At 44.2% G+C, this 27,241-nt stretch overlaps 1 protein-coding gene across 1 annotated transcript in view; it reads left to right on the forward strand.

Moving 5' to 3' along the window:
- MAN1A2 (mannosidase alpha class 1A member 2) overlaps window positions 1-27,241 on the forward strand; it is a 310,617-nt gene that overhangs the window by 242,517 nt on the left and 40,859 nt on the right. Inside the window, exon 9 of the mRNA XM_050921239.1 lies at window positions 27,033-27,148. Within this exon, the coding sequence (XP_050777196.1) occupies window positions 27,033-27,148 (116 nt within the window). The remainder of the gene's footprint in view (window positions 1-27,032; window positions 27,149-27,241) is intronic.

The following is a 27,241-nucleotide window of genomic DNA, read 5'->3' on the forward strand; positions in this document are numbered from 1 at the left end:
ATTGTGTTTTCCTCATTTTCTGGGCACCCAAATTGAGACCCTGGGGTCTGATTTTCTACCCCAGACCATTTTAAATTCAAGATTGGATGTTCTTCTAAAGATTACAAATTATTTTGGGAAGTTCTATGGCCTGTGTTAAGAACATAAATTAGTGTTTCTGAAGCACTCAAATGCTGTAGTGAAAAGCATCGTAGAAAAGCCCATCAGGGGGTTAATAGCTGTACTCTATTTAGAGCAGGATTTGAGTAGCGTGCAGTAAATAAAAGCAAGAGCTACACCTTGAACAGTGAGAATAAAACAAAATATTGAATAGTTGCTTATTAAGTGAGACCATCCATCCTATGCACTGATTGAGACAGGGGTTCTCTGGAAAAAACACATGTGATCATGTAATTAAAGGCTATCCTAATGCATGGGCATAAAAGACTAAATCAAGACTGCACATGTAACTTTAATTCGCATTTTCTAATTTTTGAGTGCTCGACTTTGCAATTTTAACTTTGTTAACAATAGGGGTGTTAAAAAGAGCACTAAGCTAAACACCTATTGGGCAGTCATGCTTGCAGTGCTTCTGCCCAACTTATTGCCGCCACATTAGGAAACTCAATTAATTCCACATGCACTGTCCTCAGTCTGTTTGCAGTCAAATGGTGGGAAAAGATTCCCAATATCAAAAATCCTTAATTGCTTTCGGATGTCAGGCATTCAAAGCATGCTCATACAGTAACTCCTCACTTGAAGTCGTCCCAGTTAACATTGTTTCGTTGGTATGATGCTTATCAACTACGGAACATGCTCGTTTAAAGCTGTGCAATGCTCCCTTCTAAGGTCTTTGGCAAGTGCCTGCTTTGTCCACTGCTTGCAGGAAGAGCAGCCCGTTGCAGCTAGCTGGTGAGGGCTTGTAACTAGGGTGGACCGGAAGCCCCCCCATCAGCTCCCCCTATCAGCTCCCTGCTCCCCTAAGTTCCCTGTGCTGCAGCCACCCAGCAGGCTATCAATTGGCAGTTCAACTGTCCCTCCTCCCACTGCCATGTGCTGCTCCTGCCTTCTGCCTTGGAGCTGTTCCCAGAGACTCCTGCTTGCTGTACAGCAGGGTTTGGAGGGGGGCTAATGTCAAGGTGTCCCTCTCTCCCCTGCTCCTGCACCCCAATCTTGTCTGTCCCACACATGTAACTGTGTTTGCAGTTCTCACATTGATCTGACTTTGCATATACATGTTCATCTGTAGTGTTCGCTGAATCCTTATAGGTCAACATAGGCATAAGACTCCATCACTATAGTTAAAATAACTGAAATCTCAAAGATATGTGACATTTGAATACTATTTTTTGGAATTAATGGTCAATTTTTTTCTATTACTCTTCACAAATGGAAATTTCTTCTTCATCAGATACTGAAACATAAAACAATGTTGTTCAAGAACTTCCCTCTTTTAGAATGTCTGCTGTCAAGGTATTTTTCCCCCAATTTGAACTTTAGCGTCCAAAATTGGGGACCTGCATTGACACATCTAAGCTTAATTTCTATCTTAGATAGAACACTAGGTCCCAATCACTGGAGTGTTCATTTACGAATTTACTTATCATGGCCCCCAAAGTTCCATTAAACCTCTCCACCAGGCCATTGGTTTGATGGTGGTAAGGGGTGGCAACCAAGTGATTCACCCCATGAGCTTCCCACAGATCTTTGATGGTCCCTGCCAGGAAATTAGTTCCTGAATCTGTAAGGATGTCAGAGGGCCAACCTACCCTGGCAAAAATGTCTGTTAAGGCCTGGCACACAGTTTTAGCCCTGGTGTTGCTGAGAGCTACTGCTTCTGGCCATCAGGTAGCAAAGTCCACGAAAGTCAGTATGTACTGCTTTCCTCTGGGGGTATTTTTTGGGAAAGAATATCCACAGCTACTTGCTGAAATGGGACCTCCATTATGGGGAGTGGCTGGAGAGGGGCCTTGACCTGGTCTTGGGGCTTTCCCACTCTTTGGCACACCTCACAAGACCGGACATAATTAGCAAAGTCCTTGTCCATCCCCTCCCAGTGGAAGGACTTCCCCAACCTGTCTTTGGTTCTGTTCACCCCAGAATGGCCACTGGGATGATCATGGGCTAAGCTTAAGAGCTTTGTCCGGTACTTAGTTGGAACTACCAACGGTTTTGAGGATGCCAGTCTTCCTGGTGTCCACCAGAAAGAGTCTCCTTGTATACAAGTCCTTGTTCTACAACAAACCAGGATCGGTTAGAAGAGCTGAGAGTCGGTGGGGTGCTCTGTGCTGCCACCCAAGCCTTCTGAAGGCTATCATCTGCTTCCTGCTCAGTCTGGAACAGTTCCCTTGAGGCTGGAGACACCAGTTCCTCCTTAGTCTGTGGACTTGGGCTTGGTCCATCTGGAAGCGATGTAGGTGATGGAGTTGTTTTTGTTGATTGTAAACCGCTTTCCGCTGGTGCACTATGTGATATTTCAGGCTCTGGCTGAGTCTCTTGGTAGGGTTGTCTGCTGCTTCTACCAGTTCAGGCCCGCTGGCGCCCCCTGGCATTGGGGTTGGAGATGGGTTTGCAAGCGCTGGCATCAGTGCTGGCAACGGTTCTGGTGCTGGTTGCTTTTCCAGTTCCGGTTCTGGGACTGGATGCACTGTGGCTGTTGCAGTCGTTAGCAGGGGATCCGGGTCCACCACCTCTGTCCGGGTCATTGGTAACACAGACGGGGCCCTTGTGGACGGCTTAGGAACAGGGATGGGTCTGGAAGGTTGCCTGCCCTGGCTGCGTGTAACCATTCCCAGCCTCTTGGCCCACTTTACCTGGTTGGCCAAGTCTTCCCCCAGTAGCATGAGGATGGGATAATTGTCATAGACTGCAAAAGTCCACATTCCTGACCAGCCTTTGTACTAGACAGGCAATTCAGCTGTCGGCAAGTCTACAGATTTTGACATGAAGGGGTAAACTGTCACTTGGGCCTCTGGGTTGATTAATTTGGGGTCCACTAAGGATTGGTGGATAGCTGACACTTGTGCCCCCGTGTCTCTCCATGCGATAACCTTCTTTCTGCCCACTCTCAAAGTTTCCCATCGCTCCGAGGGTATTTGAGAAGCATCTGGGGCTGGGGATCTTTGGTGTGATGGTGATGTAACGAACTGCACTCGGTTGGGGTTCTTTGGGCAGTTGGCCTTTATATGTCCCAGTTCATTACATTTAAAGCATCGCCCAGCTGACTGGTCACTGGGCCGAGGTGGGTTGTTGGAGACTGAGGAGGTGGGACAATAGGGAGTCTGGAGCTTTCCTTGGGTTGTAGGTGGGGATAGGGTTTATTGTCAGTTTGCCCCCTGTGATATTCGCTCCCCTTGCTAGTAGCTTTTTTCTTTTCTGCCACTTCCACCCATCTGGCTCCAATCTCCCCTGCCTCAGTTACAGTTTTGGGCTTCCCATCTAGGATGTACCTTTCTATTTCTTCAGGAACACCCTCTAAGAACTGTTCCATTTGCATTGGGAGGGACAGCTCTGGCTGAGATTTAACATTTGCTCCTGATATCCAGGCATCCCAATTCTTTCCAATCTGGTAGGTGTGTCGGGTAAATGACACATCTGGTTTCCACTTTCGGGCTCTGAACCGCCGATCGGCATGCTCAGGTGTTAGCCCCATTCTGATTCTGGCCTTGGTTAGGAAAAGTTTATAATCGTTCATGTTCTCCTTAGGCATTTCAGCCGCCACCTCTGCTAACGGTCCACTGAGCAGTGGCCTCAGCTCTATCATGTACTGGTCTGCAGAGATGTTGTACACATGGCAGGTCCTTTCAAAATTTTCTAAGAAGGCCTCAGTGTCATGACCTGCCTTGTAGGTGGGAAATTTCTTGGGATGAGGAACAGTACCTGGAGAAGGGTTGTTAGGGATGGCTGTGTCATTCTGCTTATCCTTTGCTAATTCCATGGCCTGCTGGTGGGCCTCCCTCGGGAGCTCCAGCTCTTTTTGTTTCATCTCTATCTCTCTCCTGTGGGCAGCCTCTTTGGCTTGTTCTTCTCTTTTGTGGGCTGCCTCTTTGGCTTTTTCTTCACTTTCTCTCATTTCTAGCTCTTTTTGATTCCTCTCCATAGCTCTCCTGTGGTCAGCTTCTTTGGCTTGTTCTTCTGCAACCAGTCTTGCCTGTTCCAGTTTAACTGCTTCCTTGGTGCTCATTTTTATTTTCTTGTGCTGGCCACACTATCTCTGCAGCTTACTGACTGCTTGGTTAATAGAGATTTTCTAACTAGCTATGCCCGAGAGCTAGAAAGAAAAAAAAACCAATTCACTTGTAAATGCCTTTTGCTGGTTGTGTGCTGGCTCACAGCTTGAGCCTCCTCTTAACAAAGACCCTTGTAAAAAAAACTTAACACCTCTGCCCTCAGGCTGCCTTCTGAACAGCCAGAAAGGAGAGGGAAAAAAAATCACTGGCTTTTGGTCCTAGAAATCCAACCGCTGCACACCATGTCAAGGTATTTTTCCCCCAATTTGAACTTTAGCATCCAAAAGTGGGGAGCTGCATGGACACTTCTAAGCTTAATTTCTGTCTTAGATCTGATAGCGCCGCCACCAGCCAAAATATAGTGTTTGGCACACTTTCTGTTTCCCCAAAGACCTTCCCTGGGGAACCCAAGACCCAAACCCCTTGGGTCTTAAAACAAGGAGAAATAAACCATCCCCCCTCCTTTCCCCCTCCCAGACTTTCCCCTCCCTGGGCTATCCTGAGAAACTACACTGATCCAAACTCCTTGGATCTTAACACAAAGAGGAATTAACCTCCCCCCCCCCTCCTTTCCCCCCACCAATCCCTGGTGAGTTCAGACCCAAACCCCTTGGGTCTTAAACAAGGGGGAAAAAATCGATCAGGTTCTTAAAAAAGAAAGCTTTTAATTAAAGAAAGAAAAAGTAAAAATTATCTCTGTAAAATTAGGATGGAAAAATGTTTACAGGGTATTCAGCTCATATAGACTAGAGGGTCTTCCCCCCTACTTAGCCTGAAATTCAAGTTACAGCAAACAGAGGTAAAAATACTTCCAGCAGAATACACATTCACAAATTAAGAAAACAAACATAAGACTAATCCGCCTTTTCTAGCTAGTACTTACTATTTTGAACATGAGAGACTGTTTCAGAAAGATTGGAGAAAGACCTGGTTGCATGTCTGGCCCCTCTTAGCCCCAAAAGCGAACAAAGAACAAAACAAACAACACAAAGACTTCCCTACACTGAGATTTTAAAGTATCTTTTCCCCCGATTGGTCCTCTGGTCAGGTGTCAGCCAGGTTTACTGAGCTTTTTAACCCTTTACAGGTAAAAGAGACATTAACCCTTAACTATCTGTTTATGACATCTGCCATCTCAAATTGTTCTCCATGGAACTGAGGCCACAGTTATGCTAACAGTTAAATCTAAACATGTTAAGGTATGCAAATTCACGGGCACTCAAACCACCTTAAATCTTCTCTGTATAACACCATGAGGGGGAAAGACTTCATGTGTCTTTAAACCCAGTTTAATCTAATCTGGGACCAGACAGGCACTCTGGCGGATCAAAGCAAGTTTGATATAACGCGATTTCACCTACAACACAGTGAGATTTTTTGGCTCCCGAGGACAGCATTATATCGGGGTAGAGGTGTATCATAATTTATAAGCACAAGATTCCAAATTAAAGTGGCATGAGCAACTTTAATTCTAGTATTTCTTCACTTTTAACTTCTTAACTTTGTTAATGTAAAATTTGTATAGGTAATTTCCTAGCTTTTTCAGAAACCAAACTGAATAAACAGAAGTTCCATTATGTGAAACCAACCACGTTGATTCCCTGCATAGGTCTGTAACTGGGTTGGAATGTTTACGTTCATAGCACAGTCATAGAATCATAGAATATCAGGGTTGGAACGGACCTCAGGAGGTCATCTAGTCCAACCCCTGCTCAAAGCAGGACCAACCCCCAACTAAATCATCCCAGCCAGGGCTTTGTCAAGCCTGACTTTAAAAACCTCTAAGGAAGGAGATTCCACCACCTCCCTAGGCAACCCATTCCAGTGCTTCACCACCCTCCTAGTGAAAAAGTTTTTCCTACTATCCAACCTAAACCTCCCCCACTGCAACTTGAGACCATTACTCCTTGTTCTGTCATCTGGTACCACTGAGAACAGTCTAGATCCATCTTCTTTGGAACCCGTTTTCAGGTAGTTGAAAGCAGCTATCAAATCCCCCCTCATTCTTCTCTTCTGCAGACTAAATAATCCCAGTTCCCTCAGCTTCTCCTCATAAGTCATGTGCTCCAGCCCCATAATCATTTTTGTTGCCCTCCGCTGGACTCTTTCCAATTTTTCCACATCCTCCTTGTAGTGTGGGACCCAAAACTGGACACAGTACTCCAGATGAGGCCTCACTAATGTCAAACAGAGGAGAATGATCACGCCCCACGATCTGCTGGCAGTGCCTCATCTTATACAGCCCAAAATGCCATTAGCCTTCTTGACAACAAGGGCACACTGTTGACTTATATCCAGCTTCTCATCTACTGTAACACCTAGGTCCTTTTCTGCAGCAGTGCTGCCTAGCCATTCGGTCCCTAGTCTGTAGCACTGCATGGGATCCTTCTGTCCTAAGTGCAGGACTCTGCACTTATCCTTGTTGAACCTCATCAGATTTATTTTGGGCCAGTCCTCTAATTTGTCTAGGTCCCTCTGTATCCTATCCCTACCCTCCAGCGTATCTACCACTCCTCCCAGTTTAGTGTCATCTGCAAACTTGCTATGGGTGCAGTCCACGCCATCCTCCAGATCATTAAAGAAGATATTTAACAAAACCGGCCCCAGCACCGACCCTTGGGGTACTCCACTTGATACCGGCTGCGAACTAGACATGGAGCCGTTTATCACTACCCATTGAGCCCGACGAACTAACCAGCTTTTTATCCACCTTATAGTCCATTCATCCAGTCCGTACTTCTTTAACTTGCTGGCAAGAATACTGTGAGAGACCGTATCAAAAGCTTTGCTAAAGTCAAGGAATAACACGTCCACTGCTTTCCTCTCATCCACAAACCCAGTTATCTCATCATAGAAGATAATTAGGTTAGTACTTCCCCTTGGTGAATCCATCCTGGCTATTCCTGATCACTTTCCTCTCCTCTAAGTGCTTCAGAATGGTGTCCTTGAGGACCTGCTCCATGATTTTTCCAGGGATTGAGGTGACACTGACTGACCTGTAGTTCCCTGGATCCTCCTTCTTCCCTTTTCTAAAGATAGGCACTACATTAGCCATTTTCCAGTAATCTGGGACCTCCCCCAGTCGTCATGAGTTTTCAAAGATAATGGCCAATGGCTCTGCAGTCACATCTGCCAACTCCTTTAGCACCCTCGGATGCAGCGCATCCGGCTCCATGGACTTGTGCTCATCCAGCTTTTCTGAATAGTCCTGAACCACTTCTTTCTCCACAGAGGGGTGGTCACCTCCTCCCCATACCGTGCTGCCCAGTGCAGCAGTCTGGGAGATGACTTTGTTCATGAAGACAGAGGCAAAAAAAGTACTGAGTGTATTAGCTTTTTCCAAATCCTTTGTCACTGGGTTGCCTCCCTCATTCAGTAAGGGGCCCACACTTTCCTTGACCACCTTCTTGTTGCTAAAATACCTGAAGAAACCCTTCTTGTTACTCTTAACATCTCTTGCTAGCTGCAACTCCAAGTGTGATTTGGCCTTCCTGATTTCACTCCTGCATGCCTGAGCAATATTTTTATACTCCTCCCTGTTCATATGCCCAATCTTCCACTTCTTGTAAGCTTCTTTTTTGTGTTTAAGATCAGCAAGGATTTCATTGTTAAGCCAAGCTGGTCGCCTGCCATATTTACTATTCTTTGTACACATTGAGATGGTTTGTTCCTGCAACCTCAATAAGGATTCTTTAAAATACAGCCAGCTCTTCTGGACTCCTTTCCCCGTCATGTTATTCTCCCAGGGGATCCTGCCCATCAGTTCCCTGAGGGAGTCAAAGTCTGCTTTTCTGAAGTCCAGGGTCTGTATTCTGTTGCTCTCCTTTCTTCCTTGTGTCAGGATCCTGAACTCGATCATCTTATGGTCACTGCCTCCCAGGTTCCCATCTACTTTTGCTTCCCCTACTAACTCTTCTCTGTTTGTGAGCAGCAGGTCAAGAAGAGCTCTGCCTCTTCTTGGTTCCTCCAGCACTTGCACCAGGAAATTGTCCCCTACACTTTCCAAAATCTTCCTGGATTATCTGTGCACCGCTATATTGCTCTCCCAGCAGATATCAGAGTGATTAAAGTCTCCCACGAGAACCAGGGCCTGCGATCTAGTAACTTCTGCTAGTTGCTGGAAGAAAGCCTCGTCCACCTCATCCCCCTGGTCTGGTGGTCTATAGGACACTCCTACCATGACATCACCCTTGTTGCTCACACTTCTAAACTTAATCCAGAGACTCTCAGGTTTTTCTGCAGTTTCATACTGGAGCTCTGAGCAGTCATACTGCTCTCTTACACACAGTGCAACTCCCCCACCTTTTCTGCCCTGCCTGTCCTTCCTGAACAGTTTATATCCATCCATGACAGGACTCCAGTCATGTGAGTTATCCCACCAAGTCTCTGTTATTCCAGTCACATCATAATTCCTTGACTGTGCCGGGACTTCCAGTTCTCCCTGCTTGTTTTCCAGGCTTTTTACATTTGTATATAGGCAGTTAAGATAACTCACTGATTGTCCTGCCTTCTCAGTATGAGGCAGGAGTCCTTCTCTCTTGCGCTCTCCTGCTCATGCTTTCTCCTGGTATCCCATTTCCCCACTTACCTCAGGGCTTTGGTCTCCTTCCCCCGGTTTACCTTTTACTACTTGAGCTAAAGTAGTAACTAAGAGCCATTATAGGTTGTTATCCTCTATTATTATTTATATTTTGATAGTGCCTGGAGGCCCCAACCAAGATCAGAACTTTATCATGGTAGGCAGAGTACAAATACACAGGAAGAGAAAGTCCCTTCTATGAAGAGTTCACAACCTATTAAGATGAGGTAGACAAAGAATGGGAGTGGGACACAGAGGCACACAGCCAAAGGTCACATAGCAAGTCAGTGGTTGAGCTAGAGAAGAACCCAGGTTTCTTGAGTCCTAGTCCAGTGCCCTGTCCACTAGTCCACATTGTCTCTCTGCAGACTAGCCACTAAAGGGGACAAGAAAAACACTTTGCTTGGGTTTTCTACAACTGTTTGCTAGATAGCAAGGGAATGTTAGGTCTCAGAAATCCTGGATTCTATGCATGGTTCTGGAGAGAAGTATCATCCAGTGGTTACAAACAGCATAGCCAAGCACACAGGTTTGGCAGGTTTGTTCTGAAAGGCACAGTAATTAATTGCAGACCCAAGTCTCATCCATATTAGAAACCTTGGGTGAAATTCTCTTGCTAATGAAGGCGATGAAAAAGCTCCTATTTGACTTCAGTAGAGCTAAGAGATCACCCCTGGGTTTTATTCCCTACTCTGCTGGAAGTAACTTTATGCAACTTCTTATTACTCTCTCTGTAAAATGGGGATTTAGTAATATTTGCTTTCCTCCTAAGGTAACGGTATGAGGTCTCATCCAATCATGAGGGCTCTGAAGTGCACATAATTATTATCCCTTCACCTGAGCCAGTGGAGTGTCTCAAGAAGTGAGCTTGCTTAATCTTACAGAAGTCAAATCAATATTCAGCTCAGGATGGTCCACCTGCACCTCACATTAAGCAAAGTAAAAAACACATTCTTTCAGCTCAAACACAAATATTCAGTCATAGTTAGGTCCAGTCCAGACCAGGCCAGGCTTCTTGAGTTAAGAGAGAAGGGAGAAATGATAGATTCTAAATTATCTTTTTCCATTCAGGAAAGAGATCTTAGAGTCATTGTGGATTCTTCTCTGAAAATATCTGCTCAATGTGCAGTGGCACTGAAGAAGCTAACAATGTTAGGAACCATTAAGAAAGGGATAGATAAAAAGATAGAAAATACCATAATGCCTCTATATAAATCCATGATAAACCCTTGGCAATTCTGGTCACCCTATCTCAAATATATATAGAGAGAGAGGGAAAGAGAGAGAGAGAGAGTTGGAAAAGGTATAGAGAAGGGCAACACAAATGTCTAGGGTATGGAACAGCTTCCATGTGAGGCAATATTAAAAAAGGACTGGGGCTGTTCATCTTAGAAAAGAGAAGACTAAGAAGGCTATGATAGAGGTCTATAAAACCATGAATCATGTGGAGAAAGCGAATAGGGAAATGTTATTTATCTCTTCACACAACACAAGAACCAGGGGTCACCCAATAAAATTAATAGACAGTAGCTTTAAAACAAACAGAAAGCATTGCTTCCTCACACAATGCACAGTTAACCTGTGGAACTCATTGCCAGAGGATGCTCTGAAGGCCAAAAATATCACATCAGGGTCACCAATGTTGTTAGTGCTATGCAGTGCTGCTGATGGTGCAGAATTGTTAATGCTCCTATTGCTGCTATTCATAGAGCTCCAGTGTTAGTTGCACTAGCAGAGAGTGCAGTGTGGTGATTCATCAGACCTGGATGCTGTTCATAAAGACAGATTACAGGCTTGATTCAGTGGTGAAGGCGCTTGGCCAGGTTTATTGACAGTAAAGTGCAGTACTAGCATCCTGTCAAACGGGTCACAGGGACACAAACACATTATTGCCTGTGACAAGGTAAACGCTGTCAGGATAACAGGGTGCTGTCCCGTTGGCTGAGGCAAAGATACCCCTCCTGTGACTTCTCCTTTTATACCTTAATACAAACAAGTTACATAGAACACTCCAGATGTTCTTAGTTACCACTCTTATAACTTGTACCTGCTAGTTCGAACAAAACATTCTTATCCATTATCCTGTCATCTCATCCTTATCTTACGAGGGGTTGGCGTTTTCCAGTACAATCTCTTAGGAATTTGTTTAGGTAGTTACTTGAGAACTCCGGATGTGCTTGTACCATCCTCTCCAGTCAGGAATGTGCTTTGCTTGGTTAGCTGACACCTAGTGTGGTGCTATTCTCCCAAGGCCTACTCTGGTTCACAGCCTTTGGATCACACAGCTAATTGTGCCTAGGACTCCAGCAAGGCCTACAACTGGGTTAAAAAAAGAATTAGATAAGTTCTCAGAGCTTAGGTCCATGGTCAGCTGTCGTTAAACCTCTGACTGCCAGAAGATGGAACTGGACAAGAGGGGATGGATCACTCGATAATTGCTCTGTTCTGTTCATTCTCTCTGAAGCTTCTGGCACTGGCCACTGTTGGAACACAGGATACTGGGCTAGATGGATGATTGATGGGACCCAATATAGCCATTCTTGTGTTCTAGAGCTTTCCTACCCTGTCCCAGCTTCACCCAGAACTAGCTTTGGAAAAAAGCAGCCATTCTTTTTTTTATCTTGCCTGCTGGGCCCTGATTGGCTTCTGCCAGTTCCTAGCCATTCTAGCTGTTGGATGATCAGTACTCCACGCACAGCTGATTTGGAATGGCTTTTCTAGGTCACTCCTGAAGGACTAAACCTTTTCCTCCTAAAAGACACCATCTTCGGGTGGGGCATACCAAGGCAGTGGGGCCTCCAGCAGAGTATAGCAAATTCTTGGTACATCCCATCCCACAGACATATCACCTCATCAGGAGGGAGCAAAGGCCACCAGTGACAGTGTCCTCAGTGGGCAGATATGAGCAAAATTGTCTCTACAGTCAAGCTCAAAATAAAGAGGTGCCACTGGTGCCATCTAGGACTCCAGGAACTGTGAGATCCCAGTTTGCAAAGTTTCCTGACCTTGGCAAATGATAGTCTTACAACCTCTTTAATGAGGAGGCACCACACGATCCCTCTGCCCATTGCAAATGCTTCCCTTCCCTAAGAGCATCTCTTCCATCTTGTCTCAATTCAGCCTTAACCTACTCACTCTCATTCAAACTCCTGTTGCCTCCAGGCACTGGGAAAATAAGATCCTTCAATTATTTGATTCCACCATATATTTTCTAAGGAACTCTGGATTTACTTACACTGTACCATCCTTTCAATATTATTACCACCACAGGACAATCTTAACTGAACTAACTAGTATATTACCATTTTGTTCTGTCTTTGCTTAACTGCCACATATCTGGAAATGGAAATGTTTGGCTTTTTCTGTAAATGACAACAGACTAGTAATTTGCTTTCATCCATTTCCATTATTAACATTCTTATCATACCACAGTTCCAGTGCTTCCACCTGTGTTGTTAAGTTTCCTGATGTAGGTGTCTGGAGAACCAGTCTTGACCACACTTTCAGAAAGTTGAAGAGGGAATGATTGATTGCAAAGCTGAATTTCCACTGCAACTCTTTTTAAAAGGGCAGTCTTTTATGATTCATATGTCATCTTAATTGCATGGAAGCTCTGAGTCTAACATACTTTGACTGGATGCCAGGTCTGAAGTCTTTTCAAAGTACTGTTATTTCTCATTCCTGATTGCAACTCTGGCACCAGGCACAGCATCTCATGTAAATGAGAAATCATCGGGATTGTTTACTGACATAGATAAATAGCTTCTGGAGGAGACTAATTAGACCAAGCTTGGTGTATTCCTCATTAACTGATTTTAAATGAAAATATCATAAAATAAATACACTAAATTATCATGTTGAATGTACCCAGTATACACAGTCACTTCTCTTTGGGGTTACTCTTTCACTAATTAACCCATTTGAGTTGACAGAAGGAATTCCAAGAAGAGAGATCACTGTCACATTCCAGGGTGCAATCCAGACCAGTGAGAGATTGTATTAGCACCTGCCCTGCAACCTTTTGTGCTTTGCTATTGTAGCTACTAAGCTGTGCCACTCACAGACAGCCAGACAGCATGCAGGTCTGTGTATAGCTACAGGCCTGGTCCAGCAACTCTGACCCCAGGAGTCTGTCAGCAACACACTGACTTTCAGCAGCCTTTGTTATTACTTTACCAAGTGACCCCAGCATGCTCCTCGTCCTGCATTTTTCTCAAAATGTATATTTTTCACTGTTGTGCCCTCCCCTGGCAGTTCAGATATTAAAGGGCAATTGCCCCTGTAAGAGTCAATATGCAACAGCCTGCTGCTTTAAGTTGAGTTACCAAATAGCTCCATTGAAACACAACACTGGATTAGTTTTGATTAAAAAATAAACAAAGTTTATTTAATTACAAAGAGAAAACTTAAGTGAGTATAGTATAAGTCATTAAAGTCAGAATGGTTACAAGAGAAATAAAGATAGAACACTTTCTATTGCCTAAAACTTAACAAGCTAGACTTGATTCAAGGTAAAATCCTTTCCACATGTTCCCACCAACATTGCTGTCTGAATTTTCGAGTCAGGATCTCTCACAAAGTCAAAGGTCTAATTACTTTGTCTTCTTAGGTGAAAAAGAGAGAGTTATGGAGAGAGCTGGAATACCTTGGGATGGTTTTGCCACCTCACTTTTATAGTCCAGTCACTTTTTGAAATGCTTTTTTCCTGAAGGTTCCCTGTAGATAAAGTTCCTTCCAGCTGTGAAGACAGAGACATGGAGTCTCCTGGTTTAAGAAGTTCCATGTTTTTGTTTGTTAAAATGCAGCTCAATCTGATCCTGTCCCACTTCATTGACAAAGAATGGCCACTTGACAGGTGATTGACAATCAACTTTCCTGACACCTGGCTAGAGGGGTCACCTTGTTCCTTGTCCTTGAGAAACAGGTTGTCTGGTACCAGACTTGTCTAGTAAACAAGTTTCAGTCATAATTTCAGCTTATTCTCATAACTTTACACATAATGTTGCTATACACATTTCCCCATGATATTATTGACCAGAGAGTTATTAGTTTTCAAATGATACCTCACAAGGCATGCTCTCCTGTTCTGATCTTGCTTCTCATTACCATCTTCTACCCCTTTACTTCTACTCCCTTTGTTTCTACCCCTTTCTATCCCCCTTTCCTTCTACCCCTTCTACCTCCTTCCCACTTCTGAAATTAAAAAAACCACCACCACCTCTGTAATGGAATGATAAACTGTATTATACTCTTCAGCCACCAGGTGGCACTGTGTGTAACAGACCTTGCTTGAGAATAGATCCACCATACCAGAGGAGTGCATTAAAGGATTTTATAGTAAATACAGTTCTGGTTTCAGTTAGTGCACAGCATCAAGATCCATCCTATAAACCATTACAAACCCAAGAAATCAAAAGTTTTGAGACTTTCTGTTTGGTTCTGTGGAATGATGTATATACAAGACTACTTGGATAAGGGCTGGTCACAAATTTTCTAGCAAAATACTTACCTATCAGAAAATCAGTTTTCATCAAAATTGGGAAAAGATAGATTTTGACAGGGTTTTCTGCTGAGGAAAATATAAACAACATGTTTTGGATTGCGCTGACAATCTGCATCCATCTGAGTTGTGGCTCAACCACAGGGAGAGACAGCAGTGCACCGTCGAACATGTAGTCTGGCTGGAGAGCAGGACCTACATGAAAGAATGGAGCATGCATGATTCAAAACTACAATTTTCCAGAGGCACCATGGCAGCTATATTTATATTCAGGAATGCTGAAACTGCTGTGGATCATAAAATAATTATTGGAATCTCCCCTACCATATTTGCCACACTGTCCATTCTCCTCACCCATAAATCCTTCTCCCCACATCCATGAGATATGTCTCCTCATATGTTGCCACCTCCTTCCTCCAGTAATACTTCTTAGAAGGGCACCAAGAACAGAGCTGGTAGTTTTGCTGCTCCTCCCATCTTTTTCCTCCTGCTCTAGCCAGGGAGAGTGTAGCAGCGAGAAAGGTAGAAGCCTCATAGCCCTGCAGCTCTCAGCTCTTCCCCTTTAAAAGCAGATGATATGTTGAGCAGAGTAGAACAGCTGAGAACTGCAGGGATCTCACCAGCTCAGCTCCAAGATTCACTAAGTTTGCTTCTCCCTGTAATACATGGTCGAGGGCAGCTACAGGCAGAGTGGAGGTCAGAGCTGCCCTCCAGAAATCCTGCAGATCACAGCTCTTCAGCAGCAGGGAACAAACAGAGAGGTACTCATGGATCCAAGTTGGCTTATTGTCTGTAGCAGAGCCTGTCACAGGGAGGCTGGGTGCCTGACCCTTAAGAGAGCCAGCCCTTATGACAATGGGACAGCTTTGACAGAGAAGCAGTACCTTTCTCAACAATCCCTCATTTGTCTAAGGGATCGCTGAAAAACTCAGTTTTTGAGAAACCAGGTATTTGTCAAAGATCAGAGAGCTGTGTTTTTCACTCCAGCGAAGACAAGACCTAAACAGTGCTGCCAGCTCATGCCATTTCATCATGAGGCTCATGATATCTGGTATTTGTCTTAAAGCCTCAGCTCCTGGATTCACATGGTTATATGATTATACATTTTTAAAAAGTAGTTTCTAGCTCTCATGATAGTGGAAGAAAGCTTGAAAATGTGACCAAAGTACACCCTAAGGGCCCAGAACTAAAAGGCAAATAAAATGAATGAAAAAACTTTTTTTAAAAGAATCTCATTTTTTTAGGCCTGGCTTATGATTTTTGGATGCTTGGGTTTAGCAATTCAGTAGAACCTCAGTTTTATTAACATTGATCCTGTGAATGACAAGTTATAGGAATCATTTTTCTGCCAGCAGAATTATCTTTCTGTTGCTTAATGTGAGTTAAATACTGAGCCATGTTCAAGAGGCTGTACAGCAAAAGACTCAGAGATCTGGCAGCAAAGAGATGCAGTCCTCTCAAACAGCAAAATCAGGCTTACTGTATACATTTGTTACCATTCATTATGTATAGCAGTGGTTTTGAAACTTTTTTCTGGCAATCCAGTTGAAGAAAATTGTTGATGCCCATGACCCAGTGAAGCTGTGGATGAGGGATTTGGGGTGTGGGAAGGGTTCAGGACTAGGGAAGAGGGTTGGGGTGCAGGGGAGGGCTGTGGGGTGGGGCCTAGAATGAGGGGCTTTGGGCTGGGGCAGGGGGTAGAGGTTCAGGAGGGGGTGAGGGCTCTGGGGTGGGTCTGAGGATGAGGGGCTTGGGGTGCAGGAAGGGACTCCAGATTTGGGGGGCTCAGGGCTAGGGCAGGGGTTTGGGATATGGGATTGGGGCGCAGGCTTACCTCGGGTGGCTCCCACTCAGCGGCGCAATGAGGATGCTAAGGCAGGCTTCCTGCCTGTTCTGGCACCGTGGACCACGCTGCGCCCCAGAAGTGGCCAGCCGCAGGTCTGACTCCTAGGTGGAGGTGCACAAGGGCCTCTGTGCAGCTCTCAACCGCAGGAACCAGTCAGTGGGAATGTGGAGCTGGACCTGCTGCTGACTGCTTCCAGGGCACAGCGCGGTGTCAGAACAGGTAGGGACTAGCCTACCTTAGCCTGGCAGCATTGCCAATGGGACTTTTAATGGCCCGGTTGGCAGTGCTGACCAGAGCCACCGCGACACAACGCCTTACATTTGGTAGGGCCCTAAACATCAGTGGTTTTCAGACTGCGGGTTGGGCCCTACCAAATTCATGGCCATGAAAAATGCATCACAGACCATGAAGTCTGGGCTTTTGTGTGCTTTTACCCTCTACTACATAGCTTTCATAGGGGAGATCAGCGTTTCTCAAATTAGGGGACCTGACCCAAAAAGGAGTTGTGGGGAATTGCAAGGTTGTATTAGGGAATTCATGGTATTGCCACCCTTACTTCTGTGCTGCCTTCTGAGCTGGGGGGCCAGAGAGCAGCAGCTGCTGATGGAGGGCCCAGCTCTACAGGCAGCAGCCTAGAAGTAAGGGTGACAATATCATACCATGTCATCCTTCCTTCTGCGCTGCTGGTGGCACTGCCATCAGAGCTGGGCTCCCAGCCAGCAGCCGCTGCTCTCCAGCTACCCAGCTCTGATGGCAGCACTGCCACCATCAGCAACACAAAAGTAAGGGTAGCAGTACCATAACCTCCCACAACACACACAACTCCTTTCTGGGTCAGGACCCCCTACAATTACAAAACCAGGAAATTGACCAAAACAACTGCGAATTTGGTAGGGCCCTAATTATGTACACTGTCCTTGAACAATATGCACTGCAATTTTGAGATGTTCAATTTTAATATTTTTTTGTTGTATGAAATCCCCAATCCCCCATTAGTCCATAAAATAGGGGTTCTTCAGTACTACCTAGAGAATACTGGGATGGGGAGGAAGGGGTACATTTATGTGCCCTCCAGTACCCTGGAGAGTCCTTTTACCTGCCCCCCACCACACACACTTTCAGGGACCCACTAAAAGGGGCCATGGAAACAGGGAAAGGAGCAGAACTGCTAGGTGCCCTGCCCCTAGCTTCTAACTCTAACCTGGAGGGAGCTAACCTGGATGGAGCAGGGGTAGGGGAGACTAGCTAGGGGAAAGGGGTAGAAGATGGTAATGGGAAGCAAGATCAGAACAGGAGCATGTGCCTCAAACTTTCCTGTCCCTTCCACTCCCCTCTCCCAAAGAGTTTCTGGACTCAGTGAGCCTGACCGCCTCTGGTTTCCCGTCACCCACCAGTCACAGCCACTGAAGAGGCAAGAGCACAACTTGACTTGTCTCATGCATGGAAGATCACAGCCAAGCTTGGCTGTAATACACTGGAAGAATATGAGCTTTTGCTCTATATGGTCTTGGTAGTTAAGTTTAGGATCTAGAAGATGTTTTATGTTTTTATTTTATACGTAATCATTTGTTTCCAGTACTTTGCTTGCTTGTTCTTGGATAGCTATTCTTTGTTATATAAACTTTTACTTCTTTTCATTATAAAGAAATGTAAGTGCTGTGAGGAGTGGTGATCCTGAAGTGTATTGGTCCTTTGGGAATAATGGATCTGTACAAGGTACAAGAGAGATTTCTTACTGATGAGAAATGTCATAGATGCATGTATCTGGTAGATATGCTTTGATTTAGGAGAAGATGTGCTGAGCTGAAAGCCATAATTATATACATTTCATAGCTATTGTTACTGAGTAAGTATGTTAGGAAGCATGCAAGTATCATTCACTCTCATTTTACAGGTGGACTATCAAGATTACTTTTAATTTCAGAACTTGGGAACAGAACCTATGTTTCCAGTACAGCAGACCAAGTCTTTCATCCATTCACTCACCTTACCTTTCATAATGAACATGCCAAATCTGTGTGCTACTGTAACACCGACAGACCCCAAGCAGCAGTAGGCAGGATTAAACCAGGGACCTCTGGAGCTTAGTGTATGAGTCTCTGCAGCATGAGCTAAAAGCCAATTGGCTGTTAGCTAAGGCTATAGAGCAAACTCATTTTATCTCTCTCTTTAAGTGGTCTCAATGCCACTAGATGGGACAGAACCCCACATCCAGAAATTGTGTGGATTACACTGTCTGTAACTTTTAGACTACACTTACCTTGAGAATCTGACTAGAACCCAGGATTCCTAAGTTCAAGTGTTCCTCTGCTGTCTAGCAATTAGTTATGAAACACACTGACAAAATGTATGTCTCATCCACCTTCAGTGATTGATCAGTATAGCGGATAGCAACCTCCTAATGCTAACAGTTACTCTGTTAGTTCAAGAGGTAGAGGGCTGTGCTGTGGATCTAATGGTTCTGTCTCTTGGATCAAAATGCTTCCACATGACGATGGATTTTTTTTTCCAGTGTGCTCTTTTTAAAATAAAGTAGGTGCTTACTTATGAAAACAAAGTTAAAAGAACATTAATGTAGCAAGGTCAAGCGTATAAAAAAGAGAAAAAATCAGCCCCCTTGTGCATATGCATTATGATACAGTTAATTACATGATCAGATACTATTTTTGCACAGGACTCCTGCCTCATTTTTTAATATTTTTTTATCTTCCTCATTCAGTGTGTGACACCGGACCTTATTATATGTACACACACCATCCATTCATTAATTTTTCAACGTTGTTTATGATGGATATCATAGTGCCCTTACCTACGCCAACCCAGAGGTGGAAAAGATTTATGTTGGTGGCGGTGGACCATCGTTCCTCTTCTGGTCCTGAGAATACAGCAAATATTAGCTGTGCTTTGTTTGATCCTCAGCAAATACTAGCTATGCTTTGTTTGATCCTCAGCAACAGTTGAGTTGCTTTTCTTTGCATAGCCCAACCAAACAATTTTTCTTCAGCTGTTCATAATTCTTTTCCTCAGTCTCTCTTTTTACTATTCCTTTCCCAAAAAGACCATTGAGACTTTTCTCTGTGCTTTTCTCTTCTTAGGGTACCTGCTTTCACTGCTCTTTGCACTTGTGTAATTCGTACGGTTACATATCCATACACACTGCCACCATAATAACCATCTTTTTGTCCAAGAGTTGTCCATTTGAATGAATGACTCGCCATTGTTAGCTTTGTCACAGTCATAGAGTTTTACACCAGAAAGGATCACAAGGTCATTTAATCTGACCTCCTGTATATCACAGGACACCAACACTACCTGCACATTAAGCCCAACAATAGAAATGAGACAAAAGTAAAGGAGACCCTCAGGAGACTAGACTATTATGTGTCACAGGCAGGGAATAGGAAGGACTGAGATGCAGCAGTGCTTGAGGCCCCCACAATGGTAAGGTATAAAGTGAGGTATACCTAGATAATCCTGGCAAGTGACTTGCACCCTCACACTACGGGGAAGGTGAAAAGCCCCCAACATTACAACCAATATGATTTGGGAGGAAATTTCTTCCCAGCCCCTCATATGGTGATCAGTTAGATCCTGAGCATGGGACCAAGAACCAGCCAACCAAACACCTGAGAAAGTGAATGCTCAGTGCCACCTCAGAGCCCTAGCCAATGCTGCCCATTATCCTGTTTCCAGTTGTGAGAAGCAGATAAAAAACCTCCCAGAATACATTGCAGAAAGTGGGAAGGATCCCTTCCTGACCTCTGAGGTGCACAGCTGAAACCCTGAAGCATGAGCTTTAGTAACATAAGACATAAGCCAAAAGTAAGCTACAGGCCTGTTGAGCCTTCTCCCCACCATCACAAGCAACTCCATCACACAATTGCACTTATAAATGTGTCTCCTTCTCTCTTAAAACTAAGTTGTTTGCACCCACAACTCTTATTAGGAGTCTGTTCCAGAGCTGCATCCCTCTAATGGTTAAAAATCTTCTAATTTCCAGCCTGAATTTGTTCATGGCCAGTTTACATCCATTTGTTCTTGTTACAGCATCATCCTTTAGCTTAGATAGTCCTTCACCCTTCCTAGTATTTACCCCCCTAATGTGTTTATACAGCACAATCATATCCCCCTCAGCCTTCTTTTTACTAGACAGAACAAGCCAAGCTCTTCCAATCTCCTCTCAAGCCTTCCATTCCCCTGATCATCCTAGTAGCTTTTCTTTGCACGCATTCTAGATTACTTTTTCTTGATCGTGAATTATCAGAATTGTGCACAGTATTCCAGATAAGGTCTTACCAATGCCTTGTAAATGGCATTAATACATCTCTACCTCTACTGGAAATGCCTTGCCTAACATTTTAGGATTGCATTTGCCTTTTTCACTGTCACAGGACATTGGTGGTGTATATTCATCTTGTGATCAACCCACACACACAGGTCTCTCTCCTCCTGTGTCACTTGCAATTGATGAGTCTCCCAGCTTGTAGCAGAAATTCTTATTATTAGACCATAATACATGGTTTTGTATTTTTGCTTTTGAATTTCATCCGATTTCTGTCACTCTAGTCTTCAAAGTCATCCAGATCTTTCTGTGTAATGTTCTGATCTTCCTCTGTATTGGCGATGCCTCCCAACTTGATATCATCAGCACATTTTGATAGCACACTGCTACTTTTTGTGCCCAGGTCATTAATAAAAATATTGAATAAGATGGGTCCCAAGACCCATCCTTGAGGAACTCCACTAGTAACCTCCCTCCAGTCTGATAGTTCATCTTTCAGCACAACCCATTGCCTTCACCCCTTTAGCTAATTCCTTATCCACCTTACAATGCCTGTATTAATCCTCATCTTCTCTAATTTAACTAATAATTTCCTATGTGGTATTGTATCAAACATTTTCATCATCATCATCATTACTCCCATAACCACTTTGGTCATTGGGGCACCATCACTGATGAGCAGTCAGCCAATTGTTTCCACCCCTGATGATTGTGTGTCGGTGCTTGAGTCTCTGCGAAAGCCATTCCTGTCCACTCTTTTATGTTGTCAGTCCATCTCTTCTTCTGTCTACCTCTTCTTCTCTTCCCCTGTTCTGTCCCTTGGAGGATGATCTTGGATAGACCAGATGATCTTGTTACATGGCCATACCACTTCTGCTTGTGCTTTTTCACGGTTGTCAGGAGGCCTTTATATGACCCAATTCTTTGACTGATGATGTTGCGGACCTCTTCATTAGTGATGTGGTCGAAGTAGGAGATGCCCAGGATTTTACAGAAGTATCTCATCTCTACTACCTGTATTTTCCATTCAAGTTCTGCCATAAGGGTCCATGTCTCACACGCATACAGAAAAATGGAGGTTACCAATGCGTGCAGCACTTTCAGTTTGAATTCCAGGGAGATGTTCGTGTCCCTCCAAATTGGCTTTAGCTTTGCCACTTCTGCTGTTGTTTGCACAGTTCTTGCCCGAATTTCTGCCTTGGATCCTTCGTCAGTGATGATTGCCCCCAGACACTTGAACTGTTTCACTGTCTTCTGCTCGTATCCACTGACAGTGATATGTGAGCTGATCCCATCACGTTTGTTTGTCATCAGCTTGGTTTTCTCTGCACTGATTTCCATGCCATATTTTGCAGAGGTTACATCTAATCGTTTCACAAGGCTGGCAAGTTCATCTTCGCTGCCTGCCAGGCCACCAATGTCATCAGCAAACTGAAGATTTGAGATTGTTCACCCCCCAATGCTGACTGTGCATATGTGATCTTCTAGGGCATCAGTCATTATGTGCTCCAAGTAGATGTTGAATAGTATGGGCAAAAGAAGGCAGCCTTGCCGTATTCCAACAGTGGTGCAAAATCAATCTCCTGTTGTGCCATTGACAAAAACTGCACATCTGTATGCCAAGGCAGTGCTGGCCTTGGCATACAGATGTTTAATGGTAAGAATAAGCTTACGACCAACATTGTACTTCTTCATGGTTACCTAGAGAGCTTCATGCCATACTCTGTCAAACGCCTTCTTGAAGCCAACAAAGACTTGGGAGATGTCCTACTGGTGTTGTAAGTACTGCTTGTGGCTTCAGTCTGTTCAATATGACTTTCAACATCACTTTGCTGGGATGGCTAATTAAGCTTATAGTCCGATAATTTTGACACAATTGCAGGTTGCCTTTCTTTGGCAGAGTGATTATTAGTGACTGTGTTCACATGGAGAGCCACTCACTGTTCTGCCAGAGCTTGTTGCAGTTCTTGGTGAGTACATCTATTACTATTTCTCCTCTGAATTTCATCAGTTCAGCTGGGATGTTGTCAATACTTGTAGCCTTTCCGTTCTTGAGTGATTTCACAGCTGTCTCCACTTCTTCACATAGTATTGGAAAGTCATCCTCCTCTGTTGAATCTGGGCTGTCTAAGACACTAGGATCTTCATTTGTCTGGTGGTTGTATAGATCAGAGCAGTAGTTTGTCCACCTATTGATGATGTCCCTTTCTTCTATAAGACTGTTCCCCTTTTTGTCTTGAATTGCGCTAGCTTTGGTCCATCTTTCCTTTGTCAGATCTTTTACAACCTGGAAGGCTCGTTTGCTATTTTTATTATCGGTACACTCTTCAATTTTAGAGCACTGTTTTTCAATCCATATTTCCTTGGCCACCTTCATTCCTTTCTTGATCTTTCTGCCAATCGCTCTGTATTTATCAGCTCCCTCAGTGCTGTTTTTGTCTCCCTTAAGTTTTCTTCTAATGTCACACAGTTGTAGTATTTCATTTGTGACCCATGGTTTTGTCTTCTTACGATGTTTCCCAAGGATGTCCATTGCTGCCTCATTCATTACAGCATTGAAATTGTTGATCATTGTTTCTATGTCTTCCTCTAGAGTAAGCAGCGGGGCAAATTTTCCACCGACCATTGCTTGGAATTACTCTGCAATGTTTCAGTCTCTGAATCTTTCTAAGTCAAACTTGGTTCTGGTGAGCTTTGGCCACAGTCAAAAATTTAGCATCACAAGATCACGATCACTTCCCATATCAGCACTGGGGAAGCTCCTTGTTTTAGCTCTGTTAATCCCAGAATGAAACTGATTTTGCGCCATGATGTAGTCGATCTGGCTGTGACGTAGACCATTAGGTGTGTGCCATGTTGATCGTTTGCATGCTTTATGTGTTCCTAATGTGTTTGAAAGAACCAGATTGTTATAGCTGGCAAACTCCAAAAGGCTCAATCCTCTCTCATTAGTTACTGCATTACAGAAAGGGCCACAATAATCTTGCCAATCTGCCTGTGTGTCAGTACCCACTTTTCCATTCCAATCTCCTTGTACAGTCAAGATATCTTTCTTGTGAATCTTATTGATGATGTCTTGGATCTGATTGTAAAAATCTTGAATTTGCTCATTGTCATAGTCTGTTGTAGGGGTGTAGACTTGTACCACTGTGATATTAAATGGACTGCCTTTAGACAGATGGAAATAAGCCTGCTGGACATTGGGCAGCATCCTAATACTGAATTCTTGATATCTTTATGCACAAAAAATCCTATGCAATTTACATGTTTGTCCTCTCCACTGTAATAGAATACATGGCCTTCTTCCATTAGTACCACTCCAAAGTTCTTCTATCTGACCTCAGAGAATCTCTAGGAGGTGTCAGGTGTACTGTTCAATTTCATACATGAATTCTTTCAACTTCCCTGTTTGTTTCAATGTCCTTATATTCCATGCGGCTATGGTAGTGTTATATCTTCCACAGACCCTCTTTGTTGGGGTTACACCATGTCAACGTGCAGACTTACCCCTGCGGCGCCTCCTGCTGGGCTCTTAGGGAATTAGCTCATTCCAGCATCTGGAGTGCCCTCTGCAGGCCGGTGATCCGCCTGTCCTCTGGCCCTGAGTCCCTCCCTAGACCCCGGTGCCTCTTTTTGCTGGGGTGCTTCCCCCTGGCAGTACCCCACCAATCTGGGTCTCCCCTCCCTGGGGAACACCCAACCCACTATCCTCACTTTGCCTCAGTTTTGGCTACTGCCCAGTCTCCATCTAGCCCCCATTCACTGGGGCAGACTACAGTATCAGCCACTCATCATAGGCAAAGGGGTTTGTACCTGCTGCCTTTGCCTACCCCTGGGCTGCCCCCTGCAACCCCCAGTACCTCTTGGCCTTACCCTAGGCCGCAGCCTGGGGCTTTCCAGGCAGGAGCTCCCCAGCTCCTCTGCCTTTCCCCAGCCCTGCTTCACTCAGGTACCCTGTGTCTAGCTCCCTGCAGCCAGGCCCTTCTCCCTCTACAGCCAGAAGGAGACTGACTGGGCTCCTGGCTCACTGCCTCTTATAGGGGCCAGCTGGACCTGATTGGGACCTGGCCACAGCTGAGACTGCTTTCTCCCAATCAGCCCAGGCTTCTTGTCCCAGGCACAGCCCTCTCCTGGGCTGTTTTAAGCCCCGAAGGGCAGGCACGGGTAACCACCCTGCTACACACCAGTAGTATACTTGTCATGTCTGCCCTGGTGGGAGATGGATGGCGCGGTCATTATTAACCTGGGCTGCGATCAATCCAGTATTGACATCATTGACTTGTTCATCATATGGTGTGTCTTGGGCAAATTTCTAACCTGGCAGAGCCCATCCATCTCCAGGCAACCCCCTTTTAGTTGCCTCTTACAACATGCAGCAGGAACAGTGGGCCTGTTCTGTCCCCGGACCCACTGGGGACATCAAACACTTTACTGAAGTCCAAATATATTGGATCTACTGACTTCCCTTATCTAAAAAATCAGTTATTTTCTCAAAGAAGGAAATTTATTAGTCTGGCATGATCTGACTTTGTGAATTTAATTGTTCTTTTCTTCACAATTTGCTCTAAAACCTTGCATGCTACTGAGAACATAAGAACATAAGAATGGCTCTACTTGGTCAGACCAAAGGTCCATCTAGCCCAGTATCCTGTCTTCCAGCAGGGGCCAGTGCCAGGTGCCCCAGAGGGAATGAACAGAACAGGTAATCATCAAGTGATCCATCCCGTGTCGCTCATTCCCAACTTCTGGCAAACAGAGGCTAGAGTCACCATTCCTGCCCATCCTGGCTCATAGCCATTGATGAACCTATCCTCCATGAATTTATCTAGTGCTTTTTTTAACCCTGTTGTGGTCTGACTAACAGGTCTGTAATTGCCTGGATCACTTTTTTTTCCTTTTCTTAAATATAAGTACAACGTTAGCCGTTCTCTAGTCATATGGTACTATCACCCAAATAGATTTATTAAAAATCCTTGTTCCTGGACTAGCAATCTCATGTGCCAGTTCTTTCAGTATTCTGGGATGAAATTACCCAGTCCCCCCAGTTTGAGCACATTAAGCTCTTCAAGTTTTTCTTCAACGTCGTGTGGTAATTTCCAGTTATAGACACTCATTTCCATCAGCCATACTGTCTTCATGCACATGCTCTATATTATCATTCTTACTGAAAATTGAGGCAAAGTATTCATTTAGTTTTGGGGCCATACCTAGATTATCTTTAATCTCCTTTCCATCCACACTGTGTAGTGACCCAGCCTCATTCTTCCTTATTCCCTTTTTATCTATGTAACTAAGGCTACATCTACACTACACACCTTACAGCAGCACCGCTGTATTGCTGCAGCTGAACCCTATAAGGTCTCCCATGTAGCTGCTCTATGCCAACATAATTAAACCACCCCCAATGAGCAGCAGTAGCTATGCCAGGCAAAAGCATCTCCCACCAACATAGCACCGTCCTCACTGGCGCTTCTGTCAGTGTAATTTATGTCAGTCAGAGGAGTGTTTTTGCCACACCCCTGACCAACAAAATTTTACCGACAGAAGTGTTAGTGTTGACGTAGCCTAAAAAAACCTCTTATTATTTATTTTAATTTCCTTGGTGAGTTCTTCTGTCACCTCCTGTGGGTTTAGCTTAATATGAAGGTAAACGACAGCAGAGAAGGAAAACAAATCCCCCACTGAAAGTAAAACTCGTAGTCTGACACAGGTACCCATGGAGAGTCCCCAATATAAAACAGCATGCATTATGTATGTAGATTCTTCAGATTCTCACAGGTATTCTCTGATGTCCTTACTGTGCTGTCTGTGGGTACAAGTGAACATGCATTTGAATGTGATGAATATGACTTCTGAGGATAAGCAGCCTTTGAAATGAAAATCATCACTGTAAGGATCACTGTATATGTACTTAAGGAGACCCAGCGTTGGATTCTAATAGATATGCAAGAAAGCACAGCTAACAATGTAGTGAACAGTGCATGCCTTGCTCAGTTACCCAACTCCAGTTGAACTATACCTGGGGTAACAGAACAAGGCTTGCACTGTGTACTGCGAAGGAAAGTAGTCACCAATTTAACTGTGAACGAATATGAATATGAGTATTTACCTTGGTACATTTTGCAGGTTCTGTAAATTATTATTTCATGATGAATAATAAAAATATCCTTGAAAGAACAGGTTCCCTATGGGTTTGTACAATTTATATAGCTACATGTTCCAACTATATCCCTGCTATTGAATCTGAGAGTGTATGTTCTTATTTATTTAAAACAGCAACAACAACAAACAATGAAAAGATTAAGTTCTGTGTAATGGAGCCAAAGCATTCCTTACATTAAATCTGTGCCATGGAAGGGTCAGCTTTACTTTGTAAATGACACAGAATGAGGAATACTGAACATGCACAGTAGGAAAACTGTGAAGTCTGCTGTGGGACAGATTCCAAGAAAATGAAATAAAAGGTTTGAGGGGAAATAGCTGCTGAACTGCATTAAAATAATGACGGTTTGAAACTGGTAGGGGCTTAAAGAAAATGTAGAATTTTGTCCTGGATAAATCCAAGGTGGTACTGTATTAAAATCCCCTACACTTTTTTCTCTTTTTCTCTGTTATAGATCACACATCCGTGGGCGGGCTGGGAGACAGTTTTTATGAATACTTATTGAAAGCCTGGCTGATGTCAGACAAAATGGACACAGAGGCAAGGAAAATGTACGACGATGCTATTGAGGTGATTATAATTCGCTGAATTTTTCTATGTAATGGATAAAAATAGTGCCACTGAAAAAACCACTTTTGATAACTGGGAAGCACACGACTTTAC

The sequence above is a fragment of the Gopherus flavomarginatus genome, chromosome 1 (assembly GCF_025201925.1).
Source record: "Gopherus flavomarginatus isolate rGopFla2 chromosome 1, rGopFla2.mat.asm, whole genome shotgun sequence".
Lineage (NCBI taxonomy): Eukaryota > Metazoa > Chordata > Testudines > Testudinidae > Gopherus > Gopherus flavomarginatus.